At 51.1% G+C, this 18653-nt stretch overlaps 1 protein-coding gene across 7 annotated transcripts in view; it reads left to right on the top strand.

Annotated features, from left to right (window-relative positions):
- DLGAP4 (DLG associated protein 4) overlaps positions 1-18653 on the top strand; it is a 116993-nt gene that overhangs the window by 92655 nt on the left and 5685 nt on the right. For all 7 annotated transcript variants that reach the window (XM_077787048.2, XM_021536614.3, XM_021536613.3 and 4 more), the window contains 3 exons: positions 16120-16481; positions 17669-17760; positions 18190-18599. In XM_077787048.2, coding sequence (XP_077643174.1) covers positions 16120-16481; positions 17669-17760; positions 18190-18599 — 864 coding nt within the window. The remainder of the gene's footprint in view (positions 1-16119; positions 16482-17668; positions 17761-18189; positions 18600-18653) is intronic.

Below are 18653 nucleotides of genomic sequence, written 5' to 3'. Positions count from 1 at the left end.
TGTGGTGGCCTGCTGTGAGCTGACTCACTGCTGTTACACCCTCTCCCCATGGATAAGGCATTCCTGCTACAGGGATCAGGAGGCCCAGCTTCCACCAGGCTCTAGAGCAGCTGAGTCAGATGTCTTGTCAATTAATGTAATTAGCAATTACCTGAGGAAATACCTCCTGTAACTGCCTCCTTGGTTGTGTCTGTAAGTGGCCAGAATAGGAGGGGACAATCCTGTGGTACCCAAGGGAGGTGGCACCTCACAGATTCTCCCAGGTGTGTTGCAGCAAAGCTGCTGACATTGCAGTATATGGAAATTTCCTGATGGAGATGATGCAAACTGCTGTGAGCTTGCAGTGAAGTAACTCTGCAAGTGCTCTGCTGCTCCCTCCAAACCTACTCACATCCATGTTCCCACAATTAGATAACTGGCCGTGCATCTGTTTACAAAGCAGTATCCAAAATAATGTGTTGCTGTTCTGTTTCCTCTGCTGGGCTGTGTGTCATAGTTACAGCTAAAGAATAGAATTTAATCTCTTGCTAAAAGGGGGTTGTTGGTGGTTTTTTTTTTCCTATGGCTGCTTTAATGCAAAGCTGCCTTCCCCATCTCAAGCCCTGGACTTGTAGGTATAAAGCTTGTCTGCTCATAACCTACTGTCTGCTCATACTCATCTCATAGGCATCCTGTGTCTGCTGCATGTCTGGGACAGGAATAGAAACACCCCTGAGAACAGGATTCGTTAGTGTGATGGTGCTGCAGGAGGCACCAGCCAGAGCATCTGGAGAATGGCCACTGCGGGAAGGGCTGGCCAAGCTGCTCTGCCTCCCTGAAGGGCCACAAGAGGCTAATCCTAGAGCAGCTGGCACCTCCAGTGGGTTTGGGATGCTCCTGGAGCAGGTGGAGCCCCACCCAGCTGCAGTGTGGGGGCCCTGTGGGGCAGTGGCTGCCAGGCACCAGTGCTTTGGGTCCCCCATGTTTCTGGGGTGCACCAGCCCCCTCAGACTGGGGTCCAGGATCTGCCAGCTCTTCACCAGCTCTGTGCTATTGGAAACAAGAGAACTCAGACATGAAAATTAATGCTTTATTCGTTGATGTCCGGCCTTTTTGCCTGCAGTTTACCATTATTTTATCTTCTAAAGCATTTGGGGCTGCTTTTGGCCTTGGAAATGATGCTGGAGGATAAAGGAATCTTTTTCTCTTGCTGTCATATAGTGACAGAGCTGAGAGCAGATTTTTTTAGGTGTATTGAGGAGGACAGTTATTCCTGCAGTGTGAGCTCCAGATCTCCAGTGACCTGGGCTGCAATGGGAGTTTAAGCCCTTTCTCTTTACAGCACTGGACTGGACTTCTCCTTGCTGGATCAGTCTCTTGCTGACAGCAAGTTCACAGTGTTGGTCCTGCCTGGCTGCCAGAGCCCTACAGAGGAGTTGTCTCGTGGAGTCATCCTGTTCCACTGACCTTCATCTTCAGTCAGTATCTACTGTATCTGTCTTGAGGCTTCTGACAGTGGCCCAGATCCAAGAAACTTGACTGGGCAGCTCTTCCTCTGAAACTGGGCCTCTCCGGCATAAACAACCCCAATGTTTGCTTGAAAGTGCTTTCCAGGAAAATGTAACAGCAGGGATTGGGTGGGTTTTTTTCCCAATGTGGTGTCCCAGACATCAGAAGTGACCTGAAGTGCGCAGTCCCTGTACAGGTGACACTGGGACCACTGTATGTGCTGAGAGTCCATGCCTGGATATGCTCTGTGCTTCCCCCTGCAGTGACAAGGGCAGAGCAGTGTCCTTCTGTCCTTCCCAGCCATGTGCCCCCCCCCAGTGGCACCGTGTTCTGGTGCATTTTGCCATAGTCTGATGGAGGATTCCTTCTGGCAAACAAACCCCTTGAGCAGGTAGTTGGAGACCTGCTCCTTGATGCCACAAGCTCAGTGCTGCTCTGGGGCTATGTTAGTGCTCACTGTTGAACTATTTTTGGCCGATGGTTCTTATTTCACGAGGCCACTTCAGGTGAAAGCACTTGCTGGACTCACCCCAAGTAGCTGACACAGTCAGTCTGTCCTGAGAGGCCACAGGAGCTGTTCTCAGCAATGCCTTGGAGCTGAACACAGCAGAGGCCGAGCTGGTGACTGCCCTGGAAAACCCTGCATCCAAAGATTGGCATTTTGCTGTTCCTAGGAATTTCATCCTCCAGCTAGTCTGGGGGTTGGACAACTGGCATGACAAGGAGTGGCTGCTTGAATGCAGTAATGCATTCCAAGTCTAAAATTGTTCCCAGGCCAAGTGTGGGGAGATGGCCAAGTGAAGGAATAACTCCAGCCTTGGGCAATCTTTGCAGTTTGGCTAGGATTTTCAGAGAAGTATAGAGATGGAATTTTTCCTGGAGAACTGATGGCACCATCTTTTCCTTGGTGTGTCTGCTCTTAGTAGGCAGGTTTCAGAAATCTTGAGCTGGTTCTTTCCAAAGCCATTTTGGCCTTGGTTGGGTGAGGAGGTGTCTGCAAGGAGCAGTTTGCTTTGTTGCCTCCATCTGCCCTAGCAGGAAGAACTTGCCCTGTGTGCTTTGGAGCTGTAGCAGCTGCCAGAGCCCTGGGACCTGGGCTGGGAGCAAGGGAAAGGATGGGTATGGACATGGTTAGAACATCACCAGCCTGCTGAACCTCTTAGCTCTTGGGCAGGGTTGTAGCTCTGAAGATCTGTAACCAAAGCCCCATAAATTCCTATCTGGAATGTCCCTTGGACTGATGTTTTCTATTAGACCGAGTCCAGCAGATCCCACATTTTTGCCATGGCCCCACTATGCTTCCTGGTTAGATCACTTTCGAACTGACAAAGGTACTTGTTTGGAGCAGGGGCTTTGCATTCCTGAGAGCCCCAGTGCTCCTTGTGGTGCCTGCTGTGGGTGCAGGTGCCTGAGAGCACCTGGAACGTGATGAGAGGGAGAGCTGAAGATGAGCAGGAAGAGGGAGCATTGTGGATAGGCTTCTTTCAAGGCTGCTCTTGATCTGTTTAGAGCTCCTTGGACTATGGAAATAGCTGGGCTGGTGTGTTTTCCAGCAGGCTCTGGAGGCCCTTCAGCTTCTGGGAGACCAACTGAGCATTGTTTTGTGGGAAGGTCCCATTGCTATGCTTGAGCAAGGAGTGGCTTCTTCCAAAGACATCTCTGGTAAACTGTCTTAGGAACCCTTTCAAAGCAGTCTGTCTGGATCATTCTCATCACCTTTCTTAAGCCACTCTAAATCAGTTGTTACCTGTTCCCTATCCTGCCATTCACCCTCTACCATCCAGTGCTGAGCCACTGATCAGGAAAAGCCAAAATGTCTCTGCTTCACCTGCTGGTTGGTACTTGGTGTTTACAGGTGAAGTCCTGGGAGGAAGCTTTTTAGAATATCCTGCAGAACGCCCTTAGATTTCTGAATTTGGTGTGGATGGTTTTTATTTTGTAGCTGAAGTTACACAACTGCCAAGTTGAAAAGAGTGGAGGGAGGAGAGGAGATCACTCATTTGGAAACAAGAATAAATATAAGCAAGATGGGAAATGAAGCCAAGAAGGCTTTTGGCACAAAACTTCCAAGGCAGAATGGTCTGTTCCACAGTGAGCAGGTTGCTGAAAGCAGCAGGGAATGCTCTGGTGACTTTTAATGCTGTTGCTGGAGGCTGGGCTTTACTGATAGCCCTCCTTGGAAGGCCAGGGAGTCATTGTCACATCCTGATTTCCAGACAGCAGGACAGAAGGGAGTAGGTCCCAGTGCCATGGGTACAGCATGGCTAAGCCAGTGCTTTCAGCTCTGTGGCCTAGACCTGAGTCTTCACTAGTGGTGAACAGGGCTGTGCTCTGGCCTCTCCCTTGTGTCCTTTTCCCAGCTAAGTTTCATGGCAGGTTCTGCAGGCTGGAGGGACCGGGTGCATGGGCAAACAGGTCCTGCACCCCTGAATCCAGACCTGCTACCCATACTTGTGGCTAAGTGGTGGTCTGGGCTCTGAACTTGAAAGCTTATGGGAACTCTTCAGGCCTGTGAACCAGCAACGTGGTGTTTTGGAGCCTGCAGGAAAAGCTGAGTGAGCTGTGGAGATGAAGACTTGGTGGTGGCTGGAAGCTTTGTATGTCACAGATACTGGAGCCCCAGAAGAAGGCTCTGCATGCACACCTGGGGTCTGTTGTGCTCTCTGATTTTAGAGATGGGGTTGCACAGTGGCTCTTTTGTCCATGCCTGCTCAATTCTTGAAATGAAGTGTTCCAGAAAGTGCTAGGTTTGCTCCAGATACCCCTCCCTTGGGGCATCCATTGTTCAGGGACTGCTTGTGATACTTGAAATTCTTAGGTACTCAGAGCTGGGGACTCTTGGCCTCTGGGAGAATGGTGTGAGCAGTGGCACTGGGGACACATGGCTCTGCTCTGCTGTGTGCCTCTGTCACCAGGGAGGACAGTTCTGTGCTCTGCAGGGTCCCTGGTTAGTTCAGGTGGGAGCCCTGGGCAATCCAAGCAATGAACACAGCTTTCCAAAGCTTCCTAGCGCCCTACCCAAAGGGAATAAAAGGTTGGAATATTTGCTTAATTGCCTGCTCTGAGTATGAGGATTTCCTTTCCTCTCCAGATCAGACCAGACTGTTCTGCAATTGCTGAACCACTGTCAAATTTAATGCTAATGGAGAGGGAGCAGTCTGCTACAGTCTTTTCTGTGTTTGTTCATATGATTTTTTTTTTTTAATCTTATGGATAATGCCATGTTAAACAATGAAATAGAATATGGCGTAGCTTTCTCTAACATGCAAAGCTTGTCCTGTGCCTCAGCCAGCAGAAGTTTCCCAGCAATTTTGACTTTGATTCTTCAGTATTAGCATAATGTTGCCACATCTTGGTTTGTACATACTTAAGGGAGGAAATAGCTTCAACTGAATCTGGCTATTAAAACCTCTTGATGATTGTAGCTTTGAAGATGTGAATCTTGGATGCTGGGTGCCTGACAGCCACTGTCCAAGTGGAAAGATGTTGACTAAAGGCTGGAATTTTTCACTGTGAGTCCAGCCCAATGCCTTCCCATCTCCCGGGTGCAGAGACTGTTCACTGCTGTCTCCTCAGCTGCTGACACGTGTGCTTTCCCTGGCCCTATAGCTACAGGGTGGGGTTTGTTTTCAGCTTGCAAAGAATCCCTCATCATGTGGGTGTGGAGAGGGTTTTTCATAATGTCCTGGGAAAACCACCTCTGCTGCTTCTGGTGGCATCACTAAATGCTTGTTGTTGCCTAAAACAGCAGAGTATCTTCCTGTGAGCGAGGGAGAGTAGCAGATTCCTGCATCAGGTAAAATTTGGGATACAGTAACTGAAAACTGTGAAAAAAATCCTGATGCTGAACAAAGTGATGGAGAAATTAATTCTTACCTTGAGGGGGGTTTTGTTGGCAGTGATGGTGGCAGTTTCTCAAAATTTTAGGTAGGCTGCAGAATTGTTGGTTGCTTGTGTTCTCGAGGATGCAGCAATTCCCTGAGAGCTCCATTTGTGCTGGGGAGCTCAGTGATTGCTGCCATCAGCACAGGCCTGTTCCTGTTATCACGCTCTGTGCTGACAAGCTGCTGGCTGCCATCAGTGTTTTCAGCACCCTCTTGGCCAGCTCTTCTGTGAATAGTGTTTAGTGGCACACTTAAAATCATGGTGACCTCTCCACCCTGTTTCCAGGACTGTCCATAAGTGGGAATGTGCCGATAATGCCTCAGCAATCGGGTAGTGTTTGCAAAACCTTCTGTGGACCACACTGTGGTCTTGGTTGTCCCAAAGCTTTGGGGGTGATTCTGCTGTAGGGGAGCAACTCCTTTTCCTGGAGCTGTCAAAAAGTCCTGGGCAAAGTGGTTCCTGGTGGGCTGGGAGAGGTCCCTGGGCTGAGAGGGAGGTGTGTGGGGAGTCTCAGTGCTGTTTTGCCATGCTGGACTGACACACCCACCTTTGAGAGATGGCAACACTTGGGATATTGGACTTACTGTTGTGTTCAAGGTGCATCTCACTGCCTGTACGTGGAGAACTTGAGATGTGTCTCCTGTGACACGTGAGCAGATGCTTGGGAGTGACTGGATTTGGGACTTCAGCAACCAGCATAACCTAAAATAGCTTGTTTTAACTGCTGAGCTCTGACACAGATAAGAGATTCAGTTTGCCATGGTTTCCAGCCATTTCTGGCCATATGGATTTTGACTGGCTGTGACTTTGAGGAGGTGTGTTGAGATTCCCTGGACTTCTGCAGTGGTAGGGAAGCGAGTTAAAAGCATCCACATATGCCACCCTCCAAGTGATGTGGCAGTGCGTGAAGTGATGGTGAAGGGAGAGGATGCAGTGCATCATTGGCTGGTGGAACTTTCTTCTGCAGGAGATTCTAGAAACTCCTAGCTTGGAGAAAAACTAAAAAGACCTCCATAATTACACCAAACTTGGATGATGAATGCTAATACCCTCGGTGCACTCAGGAGTGGGTGCAGTACTGGGTGCATGGAGGATTTGCCCTCATTCCTTGTGCGTCTCCTCCCAAAGCATCCCCTCCTCTCTGCAGTTTCCTGCTTTGCAGAGCAGCTGGAAACCATCCCACATGGAAGAGGGGTAGGGGAGCAGCCTGTGACCTGGTGGCACTGGCTAATTCCTGTCTGGTTCATGTTTATGCCCTAATTCCATGTCTGTGCTGGATAACCCTGAGCAAAACTTGCAGAAAGGGCAGCATTTAACAGGGAAGGAGACACAGGAGCTGATCACTGCTGTGGGACAGGAATCCTGTGGCATCCAGTTCCCTTCCCCTGTCTGCCTGTTTTCCGTGGTCTGGCATGTCCTAGAGATGCTTGGGGCTGCAGAGCTCAAACCAGCCCAGACACAAAGCTGCAGAGTGCAGTTGGTAGAACAGACCCTGCAGTCCGAGTGACAGAATTGGCATTTTGGGACTGCCACTCAGTGTTTTAAAAATGTTTAAAAGCAAGGAAGGATGGGACCTGCTTGCAGTAAGTGCCCCTCCTGGGAGATCTCTACAATGCAAATCTCTACATATCTTCAGTTGTGGTTTCCCTCTCATGTTGTGCTAGCAGGTCCCTCTTGTCTCTGACCTGCTGACTGATGGTGTCAGAGTTGCCCTAGGCACTGCATGGTTGTGCTGCTGCACTGACCACCTGTGTGTGGTCAAGTCCAGTGGACACTTCCTTGTAATGCTGCTGAGCTTTATTTGCACATCTGGATGACATGCTGCAGGCACAGGACCCTGCATCAGGCAGATGAAGTGGATGATTTTTCAGTGCATCAGCAGAAAGGGTTGCTGCTCTTGTTCTGGCAGCACCTTTCAGCACAGCTCGTCTCACTGTCTAGGAGCTTTTGGCTGATACGTGGTCACTAAGCTGTGGTCCATGTAGTTCTGAAATGGTCCCAGTATCTCCTGGGGGTGGTGGGTGCTGAGCTGCTGGGCAGGCTCTGTGATGTGCTGTGTGCTCCAGTCTGTCCAGTCTTGCATTCTCTTACCTGCCCTGGCTGCAGGAAGGTCCACATGACCTGTTCCAATGCCAGGGGCTGATGGAAGTGCCTGCTCTCTCTAGAAGTCCCCTGTGGCATGGATGGTTCAGGGCTGACCCCCTACCTGATGGCCCTCTGAAGAGGACTGGCTACTCTGTGCAGGTGTGTAGGCAGGGTATCTGCAGGGTGCCTGTCTGCAGGGGTCAGCCTGGGAAAGGGCTGGGCCTGGCCACTAGAACTGAGCTCCAGGCCTGCCTGGTGGGCTCTCAACTTCTCTGGCAGCCCTGGCTTTGCTGGAGGAGCCAGGCAAGGTCTGGCAGCAGGAAGAGTCACTGGTGACTCTCTTGTGCCCAGCTGGCAGGAGAGTCCAAGTGCTGCCCTGCTGCTGCAGGGTCCTGGGCTGGGTGCACACCAGCAGTGCAGCTATTGATCAGAGATGCCTGGGCTCCCACTGTCTGTGCTGCTTCCCCTCTTCGGTGTGAAAAGTCTCAGCCCTCATTAGTGAGGGGTTTTGAGGGGATAAGCCCATCCTGAGGCCCAGCACAGAGCAGAGGAGCACTAAACTGATGGAGCATCTCTTCAGCCCAGCCCCTCTGTGGAGGAAGTGTATGCCAGCACTAAGAGGGCACTGAGCTGGCAAGGCATCCCATCCCTGGGGATCAGGCATCCCCACCCAGAGATGCAGCTGTGCTCCTCCTGGGACCAGGCCCATGGCTTTTCCATGGGTCTTTTCCAGTCACATCCCAGCTGGTAGAATGGTTGGGCTTGGGGGCCTTGGTGGTTGTTGATGAATTAATTCTTGGGGCAGGGAGAGACAGGGAATGCTCCTTTGGGCTGCTGCCCTGTGCTGGTTGGGCTGGAGACCTGTCTGAGCCCCCAGGACAGAAGGGACACTTGCTGGATGTATGGCTGGAGCAGGGTGGAGCTACTCACCATGGCTTCAACTTATTTAAAAACCCCTGACAATCACTTTGGAAAGGGTGGGGAGAAATCACAGTGTCTCCTGTAGCACACACAGCAGCCTCAGTGTCAGCTGCTGCAGCTGGGTTTGGGAGTGCCTGTGGCTGGTGTCCCCTGCAGCATCTGCTGCGTCCCTGCTGACTCTGCAGCAGGCTCTGCTGAAAGGAGGGATAGCCAGATCGGTCAGGAGCCAGCAGTGTGATGTACCCTCTTTTTAACACCCAGCGTTTTTGGGGGGTGTTTTCTGTTGCTTCATACCTCTTGTAAATTGGTGACCTTCTACAAGTGGCATTTCTTTTAAAAAAGCAACCTGCTTTGCCTTCCCAGTGTAATAGTTCTCAGTGTAACAGTGCTTATTATCATTTCAGTGCTCAGGAATTCCAAATTGGAGCCATCTCCATGATGCTTAAACATTGAAAAATCCAAAGTCCCTCATGTAAAGAGTTCACAGCCCTCAGCCTTTCCTTCTCTGGTTAAATGTTCCCTCCCAAAGTACAGGGACTGGATCTGTGATTGGAGCTGGCTGCTGGGGCTCATGCAGCCCTGAGTGCCCCTGTGGCTGGCCCAGCACCCCTGGACACCTTGCATAGTGGCTCTGAGGTGAGCAGGGCTGCAGCTCTCACCGAGGGCATCTCAGTCACAGCTGGTCAGGGAACACAAATGGTTGTACAGAGCATTTTGTGCTGCATTTCTGAATGGGAGCTCTACTGTTAGACTATAAACACACAGCTGATGTTCAGAAGAAGCCTTGGTTCTGCATTTGCTTCTGACTGCAACATTTGAGAGATGCTCCCTTGAGTTTGAGGTCCTTTTTCTGCAGATATGTCCAGTTCTTTCATTCCAATGATACACGGGAACGTGCTGTACTTGGAGTGGTCAGGCAAGTGCAGGGCAGTCCCTTTTTTCCTGACACCAAGTACCAGATGGATGCACAGATGATAAAATACTGTCCTGCCAGCAGAGCCTTTGGGGTGTGCAGGAGTGCTGTGGCCAGGGTGAGCTGGACCTGAACAGGAGCAAGGGGTAGCAGACCTCTCCCAGCTGTGGCTGTGTGCTCGCTGCAGCAGCACATGGAGGTATCTCCTGGCTGGGCAGCAAAGACCTATTGGCACAGGTCTGTTAATGCTGGGACAGCCTCTCTGGCTGCTCAGGGAGGGCTTGAGGAGAGGGCATTTGCTTAAAGCAAAGAAGCTATTTCTTTGTGTAACTAAATGCCAGCTTGCTGAAAGGCAGTGTGCAGCCCCAGTGCCTGGCTGTGCCAGGGGAGCTGCAGCGTGGGGCTGGGTGGAGGCTGCACCCAGAGGAGCCTCTGTGGGAGCAGGGGTACTCAGGAAGGGCATCTCCCCTCTCTGTGCTTTTCTCACCAGTGAATTGATGCTGTTCAGGGGGAAATAGCCCTTCCCATGGGTCAGGAAAAGTGTCTGGGGTGTCATTCTAAGTGAGGGCTGCTCATCTTCTGTAGCTGCTGGTGGGAACAGCTGCAGTGGTTGGAGTGACACTCTTGCCTTGGAGGGTCAGGGTGTAACCCCAGCCTGCTGCCCCTCACCTCTCCTCAGTACCTGCTGCATCCCTCCTGCCCTCTGCTGTGCTCTCTGACACTGCTGGGATTCTCCTGCCTCTGCCTGCAGTCCCTGTGGGGTGAGGGTGTCCCGTGGCAGAGCCCAGGGTCTGGCTCTGTCCTGGGTACAAGAGAATCATATGGTGGGAGAAGTGACCAGCCTGCAGTGGTCCCTTTGTCCCAGTTGCCATTCCAGCCATGCCCAAGCACTGCTGCTCTGCCTGAGCCGTGCTGGGGCTGAAAGCTGAGGATGAAGAATATTGAATTTCTTCTCTGACCTCCTTCAGAAATACTCAGGGTGATTTGGGTGTCTAGGCTGGGTTTATGCAGGGCTGTCACAACAGGTGAGAGGGCTCTTCCCTGGTGCTGCTCTGTCCTCTGACTCACAAGCACAGCCTGGCTTGTGTGTGGGCTCTGTGACAAGCAGAAGCAGCTGGTGAAGTGTTCATGGTGTTCCTTGGGATCATCTGAGAGTTAAAGGGCTCTGCTGGGCTGGTCACTCTGCAGGGCTCCCTGGGCACCACCACGGAGGTGGCACATGGTGGCACATGCTCTGGGGAACTGCTTGTGCCAGGATGCTGCTGCTGCTGGGAGCGAGGGCTGGCAGGAGAGCCCACAGCCCTTCCCTGGCTCCCACAGCCCACTCGTGTGTGTCTCTTACCTCGATGTAGTATTAAGGTGAGATTTTTCATTTTTCAAAGATCACTGCTACTGAGATTTACAAAGGGAAGGCACTGGGGTAGGAGGTATTTATACCATTACCGTAAACTGCCTCTCTGAACAAATGCAGTCACTTGATTTCGTTTTCTGGGAGTTGTTTTGTTGAATCACTATAAAACTTTTTAAATCTCCTCCAGCTCTCTAAAGACAGTCATTCTGTCAGAGCAAGAAGTGGCACTTTCACAGGCATTTCCCATCGTGTCTAGATGGAAATCTATGGGAGCCATGTAACTTTTCACATGGGCAGGTAGCGATAGAACCAGCAGAAAATGTTTTAAAGAAGTGAGATTTAGATTAGATATTGGGGGAAAAATCATCCTTATGAGGGTGCTGAGGCCCTGGCACAGGGTGCCCAGAGAAGCTGTGGCTGTCCCATCCCTGGAAATGTCCAAGGCCAGGTTGGATGGGGCTTGGAGCACTCTGGGACAGTGGATGGTGTCCCTGCTATGGCAGAGGTAGGAAAAAGATGAGATTTAAGGTCCCTCCAACCCAAGCCTCTGTATTTTCTGACTTGTATGATTTTCCTTTTGACTAACAAAATTTGGGTAGGCTTCTCAGCATGCCTCTAACTGCTGCAGGTATCTTGACCTTCAGTGTGCAGAAGGAGAAAAATCAGATCTGAAGTGATTCTTATGAACCATAAAATCAATGTGTCCATATCGTCTTCGGTATGAATTGTCAGTGAGGCTCATTTTCACTTGGACTCTCTACAAATGAAACATCCTACAGTTCATTACAGCTCCAGCCTTGAAGTGTTCCTCGAGATGAAAATTACAGGTCAGGTCACTTGGAATGCAGCTGTTCCAGTTCCCTTTGCTGTTGGAAACTGCCTCCCAAAGCAGCTCCTTCCAGCCAGGACACCCTGTGGCAAAGGCCAGCCCAAAGCCCTGCAGCTGGGATCTCCAAGGGGATAATGCCACCGATGCCATTTGCTGCAAGATTATTCTATGGCTGTTTTATTTAAAAGGGAAATGAGCTTGCCTTGAAGGAGAGATTATTTCAGAGTGTTCTGCTTTCTGTGTGAGGAAATTAGGTCGTTCCTCCAGTCCTTCTTGAGGGGAAAGGGGGATGCATGGGGCAGGACAGGGATAGCAGCCAGCCCTGATGTTTGAGGGCAGGGGAACTTGCCTCCACAGCTGACTGTGGCTGGGCTTTTGAGGTGATTTAACAAAAATAAGGATGGTCTGAGTAGGACTTTGAAGTTCCTGGAATGATTGGAAATGTTGCCAGGCTGTATTGAATCAACAATAGCAGCAGAACACTGGTACTTGAGGCCAGACACACTTGAGGGCAATTGCGGTGCTTAAATCTGACCCAAATACCTTGGCTGTGATCCCAGTAGTGCTGCCAGGTACTGAGCAGGTACCAGCCTGGTGAGGGGGAACAGGGGCTGAATTTCACATTCTCTTGTGACTCTACTTTTAGTCTTCCAAGAAGCAAAGGCCTCCAGAAGGAGAGGGAGAGGATCCAGCATGCCCAGCTGGATTTTGAGGGTCCAGAGGACTCTAGTGTAAGGCTCTGCAAACAGCTCCTGTGCCCAGGGCTGCATCCATGGGGATTGCCCAAGCCCCTGAGGGCAGGTGCAAGGTGTTAATTTGGAAACATGCTGCTTTCTAAAAATAATTACAAGAGAAAGATTATAAACAAACATCCTCCTCCCCAAAATCAATCATCCACAGCATGCTGTGAATTCCAGCTGCTTGCTGAACTAAGCCTTAGAAGATCCTGTGAGCAGGAAGAGCCTAGTGCTGCAAAACTGGAAGCTTAAGCATGACTTCCATGCTCTCCTGTTGTTGCACACCTTTTTGGAGCAGGGATGATGTTCCCAAGCAAACTGAGCTGATGGTCCTGCTTCAGTGCCCACAGGAATTTTAGTTCTACATTGCAGCACAATCTGATTTTAAAATATAAAACCCTGTGACCTCAGCAAATCGAGAGCAGATCATGCCTGCTGAGCTGTAGCCCTTTGGAGAGGTAAGTCAGCAACTGGAATGCTCCTGACTGGTGGGGTTGGCCTCAGAGGCAGGAGGCAATGCTGCCTGCTTCTCCGGTGGAAACACTGGGATGTTCTTGTCTTCCTCAAGATTTTTCTCCTCCTGCAGATGCAGGAAGCACTGACCCTTAGTTCATTGTTGTGCTGAGGGCCAAGGACAGACTCTGCTGGATGGGCTTGCTCTGACTTTGGTTTTTGAAGCCCATTCTGAGAAGGTATGGTTTCTGAGATTGCTGGGCAGTCAGAAGTCCTGGTTTATGTTTGCAGAGGACTTCAGTGGGGTTAATTTGCAATTTCACTAACTAAAGCATCCCCAATTCTTCAAAGCTCCTGATCCTTTTGTTTTTGTCATTTGCAATATTTCTTAGAGCCTTAGACTTAATGGTGGCATATAAATATCACGATCTGTGATATTTAAATGATCCCAAGATTGTAGAAAGTCTCTGTCTTTCAGCCCTGCTGCCAGAGAAGAAGTAATAATTCATCTGTGCTGGTTTCAAGGTTGTTTATTCTGTCACATATCTCTCACATGTTCTGCTGCCCTGCCCAGCTCTGTCCTGCAGGGCAGCGTGTGGGGCTCTGCCCTCAGTGGGATGTTACAAACATTAAATACCAGAAATTTCCTGTGCTGTATTTACAATAACGTGCCAATATCTGTCACCTATGTTGGACAGTGTGTCCCCAGCCTAAACCAACAGAAAAATGCCAACCCCACAGTGAAACATGGAGGGCATGAAGAAGGAGAAAAAGGACAAGGCACACCCAATTTCCTCCAGCTTGTCCCCTTTGAACCTCTTATCTGGAATTCTAAAATTCTACTTTTGCACCCGTGCCACACTAATTATTACTTATATCAAACGCTCAAAGTTTGTAATTCATCCTGTAAGATTGAAAACTCTTTTCCATGGACAGAGATCACAGACAGTGTCTCTGGGGGCTCTGTCCAGGGGGGTTCCTGACCCCTGCCAGGGTCCCAGGGCAGCCAGAGGGATGCCCTGGATTCCCACAACTTAGTTTCATAGCTCAGGCAGTGAACCCTTTGAGCACAGATACCTGAACAGGGGTGTGTTTTGTTGGTCCTGGGTCTTTCCCTTCCAGCAAAGCCTGTGCTGCCCTTCAGCCAAGCCAGGTGGCACGAAGGGATCCCAGGACCATGCCAAGGGGACACTGTGGTTTCCCCCTTTACCAGTTGGTAAGTGGACAATGACTTCGGGTCTGGCTTACTGGCCTGGACACCACTGATCTGCCCCAGAAGCTCTGTGCTGGTGTGTCCTCCCCTTGTTCTGCCTGGCCAGGCTGTTTGATGTCAAATAGCCATCAGTGTCCTTTCCCCAGTCCCAGTCCTGGCAGTGCCCACTGCAGCTGGGAGCTGGGCTGGGCTCATGCTGGCCATGCTAGCCAAGCCACCAAGGGCTGTGGCCAGTCCAGCTCCAAGCAGGGCAGTGTCACAGGGGCTGTGGGTAGCAGGGCAACCTGGACACTGTCCCTGGAGAAGAACAGGGGCTGTGTGGAGGGATTTAGCTGAAGGGACACATGACATGCTTTCACCTCTGCCAGGTGGGGTGGCTCTGGCTGCCCTGGCCAGTGGCTGCTGTAGCCCTGGTGCAGTAACAGGAGTAACCTATTGTTTTGTGGGTGTAGGCACAGCTGATCCAGGGGTACCTCTGCCATGTCTCTTTTCAGGCTGCTCCTACACTGCTCCATTGAGATGGGCTGTGCGAGTCAGGCCGTGAGGCTGGGCCAAGGAATTGCTGTTGGAGATGATGTTCCACATCAGGCAACTCTGGCAGGGGGCCTGTGGTTACCCCTCACCCTTGTGAGGCAGAGAGTGATGGGTCCTGCTCTCCTGCCATCAGGACACTGCTCAGTTTGTGCTTTACTTGGTGTAGTGGCTTGAGGGAACTGGGATGCATTTGGTGCTTTCTGAGCTGTAGAAAGCTCTGCTGTCTAAGATCCAGGCTGGAGGCAGCTGGGTTGGCAGCCCTGCACAGGCCTCTCACATCTCCTCTGCCAGCAGCACCATTATGGTGCTGCTTAGCATCTCTGGGCACAGAAATGCTGCTGGAAACACAGATCTCCTCCTCTGTAATTCCTCCCTTTTAGTTCCTCCTTTGAAGTGGAGCTTTAGCTCTTAATATGGTAAATTCTGGGATGTGTAAACATAGGTATGTCCACATACTGTTAGTAAGGCTCCTGGGGCAGCTCTGTGATTGCTCCACAGGGAATGTGTCTCCCAGGGATGCTCAGAACTGGCTCTGGCTGTGCTGGAAATGGTGAAGCAGGTGTGGTGTGGGGAGTGACTGCAGATCTCTGGGACTAAGGAGACTGCTGGCAAGGGCTGGGATGTGTTGTGGGGTGCAGGGGAAAAGCAGTTTGGGATTGCACAGAACTTAATGGCAGGAACCAGAGGTAGGATAAGAGAGTCTAGTGACTTGGGGAGGACCAAGAGTACAGGGGTAGGAGGGGAAAGGGGGTCAGGTGTGTGTAGGAAGATGACTGCTCGGTGTGTTTGGCCATTCCCTGCCCTAGTGCAGCCTGTCCTGGCTGCACAGCAGCTGGAGTGGGACTGTGACCTCAGGGGCTTTTGTATCCTGGGCAGTCTGAGAGCCTAAACATGGCTGCTGCAGCATCCTCATGGATTTTACTTGCATTTTACATGTATTTGCACTGGTGGACTTCCCTTCTGTCTAGCCAGAGACAGGAGCAGGTTGGGGCTGTAGTTGCTGTCCTGGTTCATGTGACTAACCATGTTTCTGTCCCTACGAGTGGGATGTGTGTCTTCTATGTCTGCTGGGCACACATCTCCAGCCTTGCTGCCACTTGGATCTGGGGCCATGGAGTAGCAATCTCACCACTCTTGGGCTGTTGCATCCCGACAATGTCTTTTCTTCTGGCATGCAGCAGCTGGGCTTGTCAGGGGCTTCAAATATGTGTTCCCACCATCAACATCTAACAAATTTTATGGCTTCTTTCCATTTTTATAGGAAAAACCATCACCCTGATCCAGACATTGAAACTCATCAACTGATGGGACAAAGAGCTGAGACACTTGGCTGTACTAGGACACTTAAACATAGGGTTTAGCCAAAGAATATTTCCCCACTGTGGAGGCTTAAACTTGCCAAACCCTGTAGCATTCTTGGGAGGCTTTTCTATCCCTCTTCTCCATTTCCAGATTTCCACACATCATGGTATTCTTTTTGACTTCTTTTGCAAGCTAGCTCTCGCTCTGCCTTCGCTTCCCCTATGCTTTGGTGTGGGTCCCTGGCGTGAGCTGCTGCCTGTGGGCTGGTTCTGCACCTCTGCCTCCAACTGCTGCTGGGAGGCTCCTCTTGGAAGTTGTGACTGACCTGCTTTTTCTCTCTCTTCCACTGTATCTCTTTCCCTCCAACCTGTCTCCTGCGTTCTCCGTTCTCCCCCTCCATCCCTGCAGGTTCATCATGCCTAGTGGCATATAAAAAGACGCCACCTCCCGTCCCACCTCGGACCACGTCCAAGCCGTTCATCTCTGTCACTGTGCAGAGCAGCACTGAGTCAGCCCAGGACACCTACCTGGACAGCCAGGACCACAAGAGTGAGGTCACCAGCCAGTCGGGGCTCAGCAATTCCTCAGACAGCTTGGACAGCACCAGGACACCCAGCGTCACCAGGGGCAGCGTCGTGACTCCGGCCAGAGACACTCCAGAGTTACCTCAGAAAAATGCAACTTTGAAAAGTGACAAAGGGACTCTGACTAACGAAGAGCCTAAAGTGGAGAATATCCCCAAAAGAAAGCTATCATCTATAGGAATACAAGTATGGAATAGTTTGCTCTCCTTTGTCCCAAGGAATGTCCTTGCCCCATCCATTTGGCATGTGCCTTTTCTGTGACCAGGTGTTCATCTGAGCTCACTTAGAATAGCAAGGGCCACTCACTGCCTTGCCTGTGTTCCCAGATAGCAGCACTTTGCCTCGACAGCCCAGAAAGGACTAAGCTCTTTTAGTACAAATTTAAAATATTTTCTAGAGCAGAGGGTCCATGTTAAGCAGGTGACTCCCTCTGAAGAGGCCTTTTGCTGCTGGTCTGCCTGTGCCCTGTACTCTGTATTGCTTCCAGTCAGTCTGCTCCTTATCCACCATGGTTGTAGGGATAATTCTTCCCTGAGAGGTGGGCCCTTCTGCTTGATGTCCATGTGGGGAGGGCTGCTGCAATCAATGGAAATGAGCTGTGGATAACACAGTGAAATGAGAACCCAGTGAGTAGTGTAAATCTGTGTTTTAGTCAGCAAAATGCATGCTCTGGGGCTGTGCCCCCCTCTGGGACAGGTTTCTCAGTTACACGTAGCTGTGAGCTCTGGTTCTGTCCCAGGTGCAGGGGAACTTGGGCAGCTCCAAGTGCAGGATCTGAGCTTTGAGCTGCTTTGTGTGTGCTGAACGAGTTCTCCATCAGCTTTACAGCAAGGCCAGCTCAGTACAGGTGACAGTGAAGGACTCTCTGCAAGGCTGGTGGGGCAGAACACCTGAAAGTCAGTGAGGGAAAAGAAACATACTGAAGAGGCTGACTGCCTTCCACTGCTTTTCATTTTCTGAGCTGGTTCTTAAGTCACCTGGATTTCTTTCCTAAAACCTTCTAACCCTCTTATCCAGAGCCATGGAGGGTGTCAATCCCTGGGAGAGAGGCTTTGCTGTCAGTCTCAATCACCTCGCTGTCCTCCCTTGAATGCCATGGTCCCTGACTGTGTGGGATGGTGCAGGGATGCAGCCCCAGCCCTGCAGAGCCCAGGGCTCCTGGTACAGGTGGTGGCAGCAGCCTGGCAGGACACAGCCCTGCTCCTGACGTGGGAGCAGAGCTGAGCAGTAGCCTGGTGCCTGTCCTTAGCCAGCCCTCCTGTGTGGTGTCAGCATGCTCTGTGTGTGCAACTTCTGGTCTACTAACATGGATTCCAGCCACAAGTTCTTGTGTCTGTTTTTGTCTGTATTATTTCTTTTTTTTGTTCAATAAGGTTGACTGCCTTCAGCCAGTGGCAAAAGAGGAGCCTCCTCCACCAGCCACCAAATTCCAGTCCATCGGGGTGCAGGTAGAGGACGAGTGGCGGTAAGTGAGACGCAACTTGCACGGTTTCCTGTTTTTTTTAAATTGTGCCTCCCCCACTTATGCTTAGACCTTCTTCCCTGCTTTGTGCCAGTGAGTAGTGTTGAATGGGGCCCATGGAGAGTTCTTCCTCCACAGTGCACACCTGCTGCAAAAAGCATTTGTTCTCTAACAGCTAAATCAATGGGAGCTTGAAATTAAGTCAAAAATTTAAAAATTCCAAGCTGTAATTGTAGTCATGCGTCAGCCCTCTCGTCTGAACGACCGGCTGCAGTAAGCAGGCAACCTTGTAATTCTGTCTGAGTGTATGATGTGTCTGTGTGTGTGAGAGGGGCAGGGAGAGGCTCTGCTGTGGCCATGGATTTTGCTGTCAGTGTGGAAGGCCAGCCAGGCTGTGCTCTGCTATTGAACAACAGCTTTTGATCCCTGCAGAAACAGCCACTCTCGCAGCATGTCCTCCAAACAGGACACAGACTCTGACACACAGGAGCCCAATAACTCCAGCTGTAAATCATCTGAGAGAAGCCTCGCTGAGTGCCCCCAGCACAACAACTCTGTTGGTGTTGATGCCTCCACCAGGCAACCAGCCAAGCCCTCACAGATTAAGAGAAACCTCTCCTATGGAGAAAACAACGACCCAGCCCTGGAGCCTTCTTCTCTCCCTCCTCCTGACCCCTGGCTCGAGAGCTCCTCCACGTCGCCGTCGGAGCCGGCGCAGCCGGGGCCCTGCCGGCGGGACGGCTTCTGGTTCCTGAAGCTGCTGCAGGCAGAGACCGAGCGCCTGGAGGGCTGGTGCCGCCAGATGGACCAGGAGACCAAAGAGAACAATCTCTCTGAGGAAGGTGGGTGTGAGCAGCAGCCCAGCAGCTCCTCTCTCAAGAAGGAATTGGAGCTGA

This window comes from Lonchura striata, chromosome 20 (genome assembly GCF_050655825.1).
Source record: "Lonchura striata isolate lonStrDom1 chromosome 20, ASM5065582v1, whole genome shotgun sequence".
Classification (NCBI taxonomy): Eukaryota; Metazoa; Chordata; class Aves; order Passeriformes; family Estrildidae; genus Lonchura; species Lonchura striata.
The sequence above is the reverse complement of the archived record's forward strand: the minus strand, read 5'-3'. Positions and strand labels throughout refer to the sequence as shown.